We start from the raw sequence: 12,991 nt of genomic DNA, 5'->3' as shown, positions 1-12,991 counted from the left end.
CGGCAATCAATAATGTAATTCATAGAGAAGCCATAGCGTACCCTCTCATTGGCATTCAGCGCCATGGCCGAGCCGCTATCCTGAAGAATTAGAGCAGCGAGGAGCAGAAGGCAGTTTGTCATTGAAACAAAAAGTCACCCATTGTTCATATCAGAATATACTTACCCAGCATGCTCGGGGAGAGAGAGGGGCCTTGTAAATTGCATTATGTTTTGAGTGATGGCTTTTAGGCGGCGTGTCCTTGTTACCGTTGTGTGGTCAGCACATCGGCAGTCTGGCGGAAAAAACGCGGCCCGTTTCTCATTAACATCTCGCCGCGGTTTTAGTCTTATTCCTTTTAGTGCTTTCTTCAGCTGTTCTCTTCCTTCCCTTCCAGTGACTCTTTTTTTGGGTCAGTCCAGATCTAAAATGGCAGTCACCCCCAAGTCCTGCCACAGTGCGTTTGAGAGTTTGGACGCGGACGACAGCTGTGAGGCCGATCTCACGTCGTCTCTTCACCTTCCAGTGCATCCCCGACGTCCCGCAACCAGGAGCCGAGGGGTCGAGATCGCCTCCGATAAACTCACACTGAGGCCACAGGGTGCCGGGATGCGTGCCATCCTTCCTAACCCCTCCGGCCCGTGCTGCGAGTCGGAACGAATTCTCATTCAACCCAGACGTATCTCTGGCATCCTTGGCGACCGAGAGGTTTGGGTTTTTAAGCTAATCTAAGCTCCCCGATCCTGTGGTGTTGTATCCTCCCAGCTAACGTGAGCCCCGAGCAAGTAGACGAAGGGCTCTAGAGCTCCTGTTGGGTTGAGTCTAGATTATTTCGGCCTACCGGTGGGACACAGCTGGTCTCGGTGTCTCTGATGGAGCGGTGGAACGGCTCACCGTCTCTGGCTGCCAGCGCCCTGTCCGCAGCCTCTTTGACTCGCCACTTAGCGCTTTAGCCTTCCCCTCACCGGCCAATCGGGCCTTGTTTATTTATTTAGCCCCTCATACATCTTTAATGAGGGAGGGGGAAACTGATCCCAGAGCAGACAGGCTGTAAATACCGCTGTGTGGGGGGCTGTTTTTCTCTCTAATGGAGAGGGGTGGGTTTTTTTTTTTTTTTTTTTTTTTTTTTTTGAGCCAGATTGGTTTATACAGGATTTAATGACTTGGTTCAGCCCCTGTGTGAGTGTATGAGCTTGTGCCTCGAGTTGTGAGCTGCTGTTTCACCCTCAAGATTTGTGTATGTTTGTGAGAGTCTCAATATGAAAATGGGGTTTTCGGTGGCTGATCCCAATACAGATAACTAGAGAGCGGGGTGTATGCAGGGGATGGCTGTTTTGGGAAGTAGATTCAGGAACAGGATGTCGCAAGCCACATTCAAACACGCAATGCCTACATACTCTTAAACTCTTTCTCATTGTGTTTCTGTTTCAGCATCGGCTGAGGGCAACACAGCGGAGCATCATGACCGGCCAATCGGTGACAGGCACCGCAGAGCGGCCGAAGAGTCCTACTGGGCCTACTCAGGTGAGTACACTACAGTCACACGTACATAGAGACACTTCCCAAAGAGAAGCATTTAAAAGCCACTGTGTTGTGCTACCACTAAAACACACAAAGTGCCTGTGATAGACAGCCGGTCTTTCATCCGGGGCTGTCCAGCTCACCCCCAGAGGCCTCGCCTTAGGGTCTCCCCTGGCTTTTGCTTTAATGAATGCTTTGCTGTTGAGAAAGTGACTCATGTTGTCCCTCTGAGCAATATTTGCAGAAGAATAGCATTAATCTTTAACTGTGCCACCAAGCCTGCGGCAACCAATGATATTTATTTTATTTATTTAAATGCTTCCCCTTTTCCCTGCCGTGGTTTTCTGTTGTTTGCCAGCGTGACGGGCGGCCCCTCGCACAGATGTGACCTACAACAAACGCTCAGGTGTCTGCACTTCTTTGATCTTCTGGCCTTTATTGTAATTTAGACACCATTTAATGTCCCGCTCAGGTGTTGAAGCATGTTCCACAGTGCAATACAGTCAGTGCCAGAGTAGTGTGGGCATCAAGGCTTTTTATATTAGGCATTATGTGTGGAACTGAAGTATGCTTATATACTCTTTTCGGTTTCCTACTGAAAAGAGCTTGCTAAGATTGTAGCATCAGAAGTCACAACCCTTGGCATGTGTGTGCGTGCATATATTAGCACATCAAAGATGCCTTCAGTCAAGGGATCTTGATGTTTTAGTGTTTTTATACATCTATTTTCAAGTGATAATTACACAGTTTTACGTTTGAATACTTCCTGCAGGCTGACATTTGTCATCGTTCTCTAGTGCACACGTTTGGATGTCTATGTTGGCATTTTCTGCCAGTGTCACGGAAGCAAATTTAAACCTAGCTTGCTTAGCTGAAAGTTGCACAAAAGCTAGCTACTAAAAAGTAGTAAGCAACACAAGAAAGCGTTTAAAAAGATGAACTTTCTTGGCACAAAACTACAGGGACTACAGAACGAGAGCATTGGCTTGTGTCGCGTAGACCAGCGTTTCAATCGTTGAGAGGATTTCGTATCATACTCCCTTCCTGCTTAGTACAGAACTGTAGGCTTATGTTAAAGGCTTTGCATTATGCCCTGCTGTCCAGAGACAGGCACTGCATTGGTCAGGGTTTGATGGGGTGGGTCGCTGGGGCGTCTGTGCTGCTCCCACAGTTGCTGTGTAGTTTCTGACATCAACCTGTGCAGAGGAAGAGAGAGGGAGCGTGCTATTTATAGTCAGTCATGGATGGTAATGCAGCCAAGTCTGTCACAAGTAGAGGCAATTAGTTCATGCTAATTAGCAAGTAAAGTTTTAATCAGTAACCTGGTGAAAAGAAGAGAACATGATGCCACATTATGAGGAAACTAGATGATTCGTAAACACATAACAATTTTGCAATTTTGCACCATTTGTTTTTTGTTATCCATTAATTTATTCAAAAATTGTTTAAAGAGCAATTCATACAGTATGTATAGCAACTTGGATTTTTTGTTGTTGTCTTTTTAATCATAGCAGCTTCGCATCATTGACCAATTCATCAAACGTTTAGTTCAGGCCAGTGTTCTCACAAAACCAAAATTACAGTAGTCAGTACCAACACTTATGACTCAAGAGTTACTCAGAAAGCCCTCGGCTACTGGATTTAGTCAGTACTCTGGATACTGTATAAACACCAGCATATCTCTATTTTTTTCATATCGACTTTTCATATCGGCATTTTTGATATCCCTAGTTCAGACGATCTTAGACATCCCTGTTTTGCTAATGCCAATGTTTTTTTATAAACACAAATCAATAGAGCTGTAGACATTGATTCAGAGTCAGTGTGTGTTCCTGAGTCAAATCCGCCTTCGGGTTTCTTACGCACATCAAGGGTCCTAGAGTACGCTAAGCCTCTAAAACTGCGTTTGCGTGGCAAGATATCATAAAGCGCATGTTTACACGCACACCCGTGCGTATTTATATCTCCACACGTGTTTTCTGGTGGTTACGCGTTCACGTTGTCATGCCTGTACTGCCCTGAATTCATCTGCTTGCTGAACACCTATCGCTTCTCGTGAGCAGAATGCTGTTGACGAGCACAGATGACTCTGTCCTGCAGGCAGATTTAATGAACTCGGCAGATGATCCTCGCTCTGAGAGCGGCTCGCCGTCCTGCCGAGTGGCTTTACTCCGTTTGCGCCTCGCAAAGCTGCTGCGCTCGTACCCTCCGGTTAGCCATCATTCTCTGCCTCGCCCGGTTACAAAGCCCACACCGTTTTTGCATCAAGCTCCATTATCAGTTTATTTATTGCTCCCTAAAGAGCCCTGGAAATTATGCTTGATCAAACAAAACCCCTAACAACGTGTCTTACGACTTCTCTGGGCCACAGAGAACACTTACGGCCCACTGGGCCAAATTTAGCTCGGGCCGATTACACTTAAGTATCGTTAGTTATTCACATATTTCAACGTGGAGTTGGGCGAACGCAATACACCAAGGCGCATTTTCTGCAGCATTGTTGTGATCCAGTGGAGATTCTTTGTGGATGTGGTTTTAGGAAAGGATTTCTGTTGCATCTCTATTTAAAAAAAACACAGTGGAAGTCAGCGTACTTCTTGAAAATCACGGCAGAATTTATTGATTACGCATTGCCAAACACTCTCACGGTGAAGTATTGTTTAATAATCTCACCATCGACAATAAGCTCTCATAATATGCTGTTAAACATACCCACGGCAGATGAAAATGTATTTGATGCATAAATAGCAGCGTTAAGCGATGTTGAAATCCGGTCCAAAAACCACGCAAGTGCCATTTCGAGATACATTATGCATAGTAATTTAAAGCACCAAAGCGGTCGCATATTGGCAGTGAGGCACTATTATCTTTAAAGCATCTAAATTGAAATGCCTCTCACAAAAAATGTGCTAGATTTGGACTGTAAACACAACAAGCGTCTCTGAATGATTAATGAACCCGGAGAAGCTGCTCTCTGGCTAAGCACAGTATCAGAAACCTTGAAACAAGATCAATATCTACTTCCAGGAACCATCAGGCATCTTGCCCCGCGCGCCACACCCCGAAATGCATTTTCTATATGAGCGTTCTTGACAGACGCTTATCAGCTCCATAACGCAGGGCAGCGGTAGCGTTGCGATCGCCGCACGCAAACCTCCGCCTATTCACTGGATATTCATTTGAAATCCTTTGTGTTCTCGGCAGCGCTTCCATTAATAGGTTTTAATTTAAAGGACAGAAAATACTGCTTCTTTCTTTTCATGACAACCCACATGAGGTAATTTCATCCCCAGATGCCACCTCTGAATGAACAGCTCACAGCCGCTGTGAAGCTCTATAGAAAGCGCTTTGAAGATGGAATTTGATATGTTGCCTTTGCTCTGCCACTTCTGATTGTTGAAAAGCCATCAGTTGGTAAATGCTTTCACGTCTCGTGACTCGCTTGCATAAATTGAGTCCATACATTTTTCATTTCAACCGAACAGTAAAATGACTCTTTAAGGCACTTATTTACTTACCTTCATGTCATTCCTAACCTGCATGCAGTTCTATTGAAAACTGATTGAAAAAATATTTGCATTTGTGTCAAAGTCAATGGGATCTAATTGTAATCAGCTTAAATAACCTTGATGTATCAGTCGCAGTCAAACCTCCATCTGCAGGATTGTTTGTTAACAGACACGAGCATCTTGTGAGTCTCCCAGATCTTCTGCTCACCTCTCGGCAGGCCTTCATCATCATCATCTACCCCCTTCCCATCATTCTCTATTAGCTCTGTGCTCAAGGCTGCCAGCTTTTGTTTAGCGATGTTGGCAACCTGGACACAGATGTTGACCCGCTCCAGATGTTGTGCAGAGCACAGCAGGTCGACCCTCATGTTTGCTATTTACTCTTAATCAGACAGACAAAGTACTTCCTGTGGGGCGAGCGTGTGTGTGAATGCAATATGCAGCTTACCGTTATGTAAGATTGTAATTCCCTTTATAAAACCTTCCAGTTAATGGAATTAATTGTGCTTTTGATGGAAGCTGGTTTAGTGTACATTGCATTCCCAGACCAGCCAAATAATATTCACTTCAAATCACTAAAAACCTGTTGTCAGATGTAGAATGACTCATGCCTCCTCCACACCAACAGGTGTCAGTATAAAGTCCAAAGTGCATGGCATAAAAGCTGTCTGAAATTGCATACTGTCTTACTAGGTGCTGCATTTGAATAAGACCATTTTAATAGTGTGTTCTTTATAGTATAAATGTGTTTTATGAATGAAATCCAGATGTGTTGCTTCACTGCCATTCACAAATCCTCTCGCGTGGCCTCATGGGATAGTAAAGTGTCATCAGATGCACGCTTCACAAACTCTAGCTTTGGTTTGTTCTTGAGTGGAAAGGGATTGTTTAATTTCCTCTCTGCGTCTCTAGATTGTCCGCTAACTGCTGCAGAGTAACTAACTGTAAATAGAGACTCGCCCAAAAACCTAATCCATTGTTTCCTCCTTCTTTTTTTTTTTTGACATCAATGAACTTTCTTCTCTGACAGCTTTTGTGCCGCAGTAAATGGGGTGCTGCGTTCACTTTTGTCATTATTTGAGTTATTTTGACAGGGGTATTTTTCATCAGTTAGACCGCTAATTAGACGACGACAGACGCATTGATGAGACCGATAGAGGCGGAGGGCAGAATTCATAATGCCCTCGTTTTGCCTCTTCTTAAAGCGTCTGATTATGGCGGGTCCGTGGGCCGGAGAGCTGGCAGGCCCCGCTACAGCTGGATGTGCTCGGAGCGAGCCAGACCAGAGCAGCCGCACCTGACGGAGCATGCTAATGAGAAACACTCACCCTCTCTCTCCGTCGCTCCCTCGCGCTCCTTCTGTTTTTTTTTTCTTCAGCGGGAAACAAAATCTCGGAAACATTTCTAATTTCCGTGTTTCTTGCTCTCATTCGTGCGTGGTCGTTCTGTCATGCTAGGCTATGCATGCTAACTCTTGCTTATTTCCTGTCAGTTTCTCTCTCCCTTTCTTGTTAATTCTGCCTCTTGTTCTTCTGAAAAAGAAGCAGCTCTTGTTCTTCTAAGCTAAAAACCAGATTTTGAAAAAGTTAAATATATATTCAATTCTGAGTATCTTCTTACTCTTGTTCAACTGTGCTAAGTCCTTGTGCCATAGCTTGTGATAGCGCACGTACATCTCTGGGATGTCTATTCGACGTCTGCATTTACGTCTGCAAGACGTATTTTTTAGAGTGTTTGCTCATCTGCAAAACATCTATAGGACGTTTCCAATCAGATCAAACAGACGTCTGTTAGATGTCTTTAAGATGTTTGTGATTTAGAATGTATGTAAGCTGACATCTTACAGATGCTTTCCAGATCTTTGCTTTAACTTGCTATCTGGGAAGTTTCTTTCTCATCTTCTTCTGTGTTCAAGCATCTAATGAATGTCAGTTTTACATATATTCTAAATCATAAACATACATTTTCATAATGACTATTTGACATCTGTCAGGAAACGTCTCGCAGATAAGCAAGAGCTCTAAAAATATGTCTTCCAGATGAAACGCACACATAAAACAGATGTTTGTCCTGTCTGGACACTGAGGGTCATTCCCAATACAAGTGATCTGCTGAATGCCTTCAAGGAGAGTTTTTTTGCAAGGCCGTTAGCAAACTGTACAGCTGTAACTTCAAGCAAAGACTTCTGAAATGGAAAAGGCACTCGTTTTATAGAATGACTCAGTAACTGTTTATTTTAGGGTGTTTTTATAGAGGGATTTTAGTGGATTCGTCGGCTGCAGAATGCGAGAGATGAGTTGTTGGGGTGATATGGTTTGATATTAATCAATACGCAGCTTTGGTTTGAATGTGCTGATCTGCTGAATCTGAGTAGCAGTGAGTAACATGAGATCCATTACGAGATCTGCTTTAATGAAACGCGCCGGCGATGCGCACCGGAGAGTCCATCACGGGCCCGCGCTATCACCGCCTCACGTCACTCGACGGACCTGCTGTTATTGTGCAATTTACTGCACAGCCAATAACAGTCTGTAATGTATTATGACATGCTGCCGTTTGAGTTATCCTCCCATTCTAGATCCCTGACCCACAGGCACATTTCATCTGAGCTACGGCCCAAGGTGTGTGTGCGTGTGTGTGTGTCTGGTGGAGGCGAGTAAGCCATTCAGATGAAGCGCTCAGGTCAAACTGTGAACAGTGTTTGCTCATGCTGGATCGTCCATATTACCTTTAAAAAAAACTTTTGTTTAGCAAGGACACATTAAATTAAAAAATGCCAGTAAAGACATAATAATGTTAGAAAATGTTACAAAAGATTTCTATTTCAAATAAATTGTTCTCTGACACTTTCTATATATCAAAGAATCCTGAAAAAATGCTTTATTGTTTCAAATATTGGTGTACTGTTTTCAGCATTGATAATAATCAGAAATGTTTCTTGAGGAGCAAATCAGCATGATTCCTGATGGATCATGTGACACTAAAGACCAGAATAATGATGCTGAAAATTCAGCTTTGATCAGAGCAATCAGTGACATTTTTAAAAAAAAAATTATAAAAATAGAACAGTTATTTTAAATAGTATTTTACAATATTACTGTATTTAAAATAAAATAAAAGCAGCATTGGTGAGCATACGGTCCATCAAAAACACAAATGTGACTCTGGGTCTTTTTTTTTTTAAACAGAGATTTATACTTCTGCTTAAAGGAGAAGTCCACTTCCAAAACAACAATTTACAGATATTGTACTCACCCCCTTGTCATCCAAGATGTTCATGTCTTTCTTTCTTCAGTTGTAAAGAAATTATGTTTTTTTTGAGGAAAACATTTCAGCATTTTTCTCCATATAATGGACTGATACGGTGCCCCGATTTTGAACTTCCAAAATGTAGTTTAAATGCGGCTTCAAACGATCACAAATGTGGTTGTAAATGATCCCAGCCGAGGAAGAAGGGTCTTATCTAGCGAAACAATCGGTTATTTTCATAAAAATAATACAATTTCTATACTTTTTATCTCAAATGCTCGTCTTGTCTTACTCTGCCTGGACTGTTTTTGTTCCGGTGAGTACAATATCTGTCAATTTTTTTTCTGGAAGTGAATTTCTCCTTTAATAAGCTGAATAAATAAACTTCCCATTGATGTATGGTTTGTTAGGATAGGTAAACTATTTGGCTGAGATACAACTGTTTGAAAATCTGGAATCTGAGGGTGCAAAAAAGTTAAGTTAAGTTTTGCTATATTTATGGTGGGAAATATACAAAATATCTTCATGGAACATGATCTTTACTAACATTTTTTGGCATGAAAGAAAAATCTAGATTTTTGACCCATACAATGTATTGTTGACTATTGCTACAAAAATACCCGTGATACTTATGACTGGTTTTGTGCTCCAGGGTCACAAATGTTATCAGTGATGCCACAAGGGGCACTAATGAAGGCACTAGCGAGCTAATGGAGCCACTTTTGGTATTTAATCGTAGAGCAACTTCAGTTATTTGTGGTTTAATTTCACAGACATTTTTAGGTAACTCTATCGCCCCCTTGCGGATGGAGGATTGTTGTGAGGATGTTGGCCCCAAATATATTCTTGGCCTTAAAAATCTGTTTCTCAGCTGCTGATTTGTTGAACTGCTTAGCAGCTCATTTGTTTATTGAGGTTGTTTTGCAATGCCCCTTTCCTCCGGCTCTTCCACCATTGTGTTTCGTTACGAATCCACGTCTGGGTTTTAAAGGGCAGCTCTGTGTGTTTGGAAGTACAGAGTGGCTGATATATCCAGAATGTAAATATCAAAGCGTCCTCCTTCGCCGCACACACACACACACACACCTGACTGGTGAAACACACCGACATGTTGCTGTTTCCGTCAGCGCTAGGCAAACAGACCCAGGGCTGTGTTAGTATTCAGGAGAGAGCAGAGAGAGAGAAGGGGAGCGGTGAAGGGGAAATGTTGCAGTATTTACAGAGCCGAGGCTCATCTCTTGTGGCCTGTGCACGACTTCAGCCTGTGAGGACGTCATATTAGCCAAGCTATTTGAGTTTCATTTATGAAATCTGCATAGTTAAACAAGTGAAGCACGCTTTTACCCAAAACATGCTGTTGGGTTTCGCTAAGTGTGATCGTCTCATGTGGTTTATGAGGCCTTTTACCATTTATAATCTTGTCTCGGCATGATGCACCACATTTCAAAGTATGAGGCGAGTCATTTTTATGTCAGAAAGGCTGTGCTAAACACCACGTGATCTTTGATGATTATGCAGCTTGATTCTGATTGGTCAGTTTCAACACGATGTGGTCTAATGTAATATTAATGATTATAAAATTAAAACCACAAAACAGAATCCAAATGAAAATGGGAAAAAATGATTATTTGACAGCTGTCATGACGTCTCGCATCAGTATGCAGGAGCGATTCCTGTGTTCGCCGACGGTGAGAAGAGTAATTCGGGGATTCTCTCCAGCGATTACGACAAAACCCACCAGCGACAAACGTGCCGCACCAACGTCTTGGTTTCCTAAGCTTCAAGAACTTATTTTAACTTCCTAAGCAGTGGAACTCAGTTGAAGCTACAGGAACGTTTACGGGGAAAGGGAAGGTGTTAAGCGTATTTAGCGTGGGCGAGTTATACTGTTAGCCGAGCAGCGGTTTAATGACTCGGAGACGGAAACAAAGATGAATGAGCAGGAGGAAGAAAAGGACCAATGAAAAAGAGCTAAAAATAGAGGGAGGAAAGAGAAGAAGATCGCTCTCAGAATTTATCAGAAGCCCGCGCGCCGCCTCTTCAGCCCAGGATTAAGAAGTCGACTTTAATGAGAGTAAACGGCTCTCACGAGTGTTTGTGGGAGGCGTGTGTGTGTGTGTGTGTGTGTGTAAGGATGAGCGTTATTCTCTACTATAAAACAAGCGAATGGATTAGCTGCAATTGATTACAGTTTATTTAAAGCGTGAGTACAAGTGGCAATATTTCATAAGCGTTTGTGTGATTTTTAGCACACGGTGAGGAGATATATGCGTCAACTGGATTCAATATTCAGACCATGTGTGGATTGGAAATTTTCATTGTAATTGTGTTTGATCGTGCTGTGAACATTTATTTGAGGTCTTATATAATGTGAAGCAGCTGCTGCTATTTCTTATAGATTATTCATGACAAATGATTATTTTGAAAATTAAAAAAATGAGTATGAGTATCTATTTATTTATTTATATTTCTGCAAGTTTTACAATGTAATTAGTCGTAATTGGAATTTAAATTTGAATACATATAATAAAAAATAATAAATAAATAAATGTATTTAATCTAAAATGTACTTTTTTTTTAAGTCATGCTGATGTATGTTTGCGGCCCCATGAATATTGTCCCTGCGTCCCTGAGCTAGTGATGTTGTTGTTTGGATGAACAGCACTCGTGGGACTCTGTGTGTGTGTGTGTGAGTGTGTGTATTTGCACATATCCATTATTCAGCAGCGGGAGCCGTGCATGTACAGTCATCTCTTCGGGGCATTATGGGTGCTCAGGGGTCCACCGTGATGGCCCTTGAAGAATGTTCCTGGGAGTTCTCGGCAGAATCCTGTGATGAATTGCGTTTGTGGCCGCACGTGAGGACTTTCCGATCGTCCTTGTCCACTCAAGAGCACTTAGAGAGGCCTGCGCCGCGTGCCGCGCTCCCCTGCTGCTGCCCCTCTTAATTTCATTGGTTTTGGTTGTGTAGAAACATGCGCTATCTGAATCATGGAGGGCTGGTCCTTGTGTCGAGAGATGCATGAGGAGAGGCAGAAAGATAAAACCAGAATTTGGTGAACGGCTTGAAGGCATTTGACACCAGGGCCATGTGGAAAATGAGCTCTGGCTGGGAGAAGTAATGACTCACACAAGACAAGAGCTTGTTTCTGTTCTCCATGCCCTCCTGGACACACACACAGAGCTCGACTCTCTCACTGGATCTATAATGCTGTCCTGACATATCTTAATTCTGACTCTGTGTGTGCAGAACACCTGGACAGACGCATAAACCTGCAGGTTCCCAAATGAAATGACTTTGAAAACCTTTTTCTATGCTGCAATTGTTACTTATATATTTGTGACCCTGGACCACAAAAACAATCATAAGTAGCCAAAAATCGTTAGAATATTAAGTAAAGATCATTTTTCATGAAGCTATTTTGTACATTTCTACCGTAAATATATCAAAACTTAATTTTTGATTAGTAATATGCATTGCTAAGAACTTCATTTGGACAACTTTATAGTTGATTTTCTCAATATTCGATTTCTTGCACCCTTTTTAAATAGTTGTATCTCAGCCAAATGTTGTCCTGTCCAAACAAACCATGCATCAATGGAAAGCTTATTTAAAATGTAAAAAAATTGACCCTTATGACCCCTGGTTTCTTGGGTCATGTGTGTGTGTGTGTGTGTGTGTGTGTGTGTACACACAAACACACATACAGTAAATATATATAAAAGTATGAACGTATTTCGTCCATTTTTATTTTTTGATTTGTTCTAATAAACTGTGAGTGTAACAGTAGTGTCAGTGAAGAGCTTGAGATGAAATATGAGATGTGATGTGTGAAGGAAACCAGGAAAAAAAATCCAAGACCGCTTTTAGAATGCATGATTTCAAGCTGCAATTTTGTCAGATTAAGTGTGAAAATATTAGAGTGTGTACAGTATATAGGATACAGAAAATGCTAGTAGTGTAATGAGCCTCAGCAAGACAAAAGAGTCAGCCATTTTCCTCCAAAGTGCTATTTCCAGCACACGCTCAGAACTTCTCTGTGATCCAGAGCTCCAGACTGTACAGTATGTGATGGCGCTGCTGACTGCAGGCAGTGTTTTGGTGCTCAGGAGCATCTTTATTGTGGTATAGAGATGTGGAATGGAGAAGGATTTTGGCAGCGGCTCTAGCACCTCACCGTGCTGGTGTAAAACAGTAATGGTTTTGGAAAAGCGGTAAGGAGAATGAGAAGCGTAGCGTGTCACGTAAGTGTCTCTCAACTGTGAGAAAGAAATGGCTGCATTCACATTCATGTCATTTTCTTTTGAAAAGAAACATTAGCACGTGTTTAAGGACAAGAGGAGAAACTGTATCTGTAGTGTACAAGCAAGGACAAGTGCCAGCGGCGGCGTTAAAGGATTTCGCAGAAACCCACGTAAACTCTCATTCATCTCCGCTTGACATTCGACTGCGGCTATTTTCTCTAGGAGACGAGTGATACGCTGCCTTATTAATTGCTCTTGAAATATTAAAAAGGCTCCATCACACATGAAATATTAATTGGTTTTCGCTGAGATCATCTCAGCTAAATATTTCCTTGTATTGTTGTAGATCAGGGTTAGGAAATGACAGCGCGGTAAACAGAGACGCGGCCCTGAGCGATGAAGAGCCTCCGTTACGCCGTCATCCCGTGAGCGTGCTCATCTGAACGGTTGATGAATTCACACGAAACCTTGTGTGTTTAAAAAATCCA

General features: G+C 42.4%; 1 protein-coding gene across 1 annotated transcript in view; it reads left to right on the top strand.

Annotated features, from left to right (window-relative positions):
• The window catches only part of ptprga (protein tyrosine phosphatase receptor type Ga), a 228,747-nt gene that overhangs the window by 56,618 nt on the left and 159,138 nt on the right, over positions 1-12,991 (top strand). The window contains exon 2 of the mRNA XM_051122442.1: positions 1,411-1,503. Coding sequence (XP_050978399.1) covers positions 1,411-1,503 — 93 coding nt within the window. The remainder of the gene's footprint in view (positions 1-1,410; positions 1,504-12,991) is intronic.

The sequence above is a fragment of the Labeo rohita genome, chromosome 11 (assembly GCF_022985175.1).
Source record: "Labeo rohita strain BAU-BD-2019 chromosome 11, IGBB_LRoh.1.0, whole genome shotgun sequence".
In the NCBI taxonomy this organism is placed as follows: Eukaryota; Metazoa; Chordata; class Actinopteri; order Cypriniformes; family Cyprinidae; genus Labeo; species Labeo rohita.
This window is presented reverse-complemented; position numbering and strand designations above follow the sequence as displayed.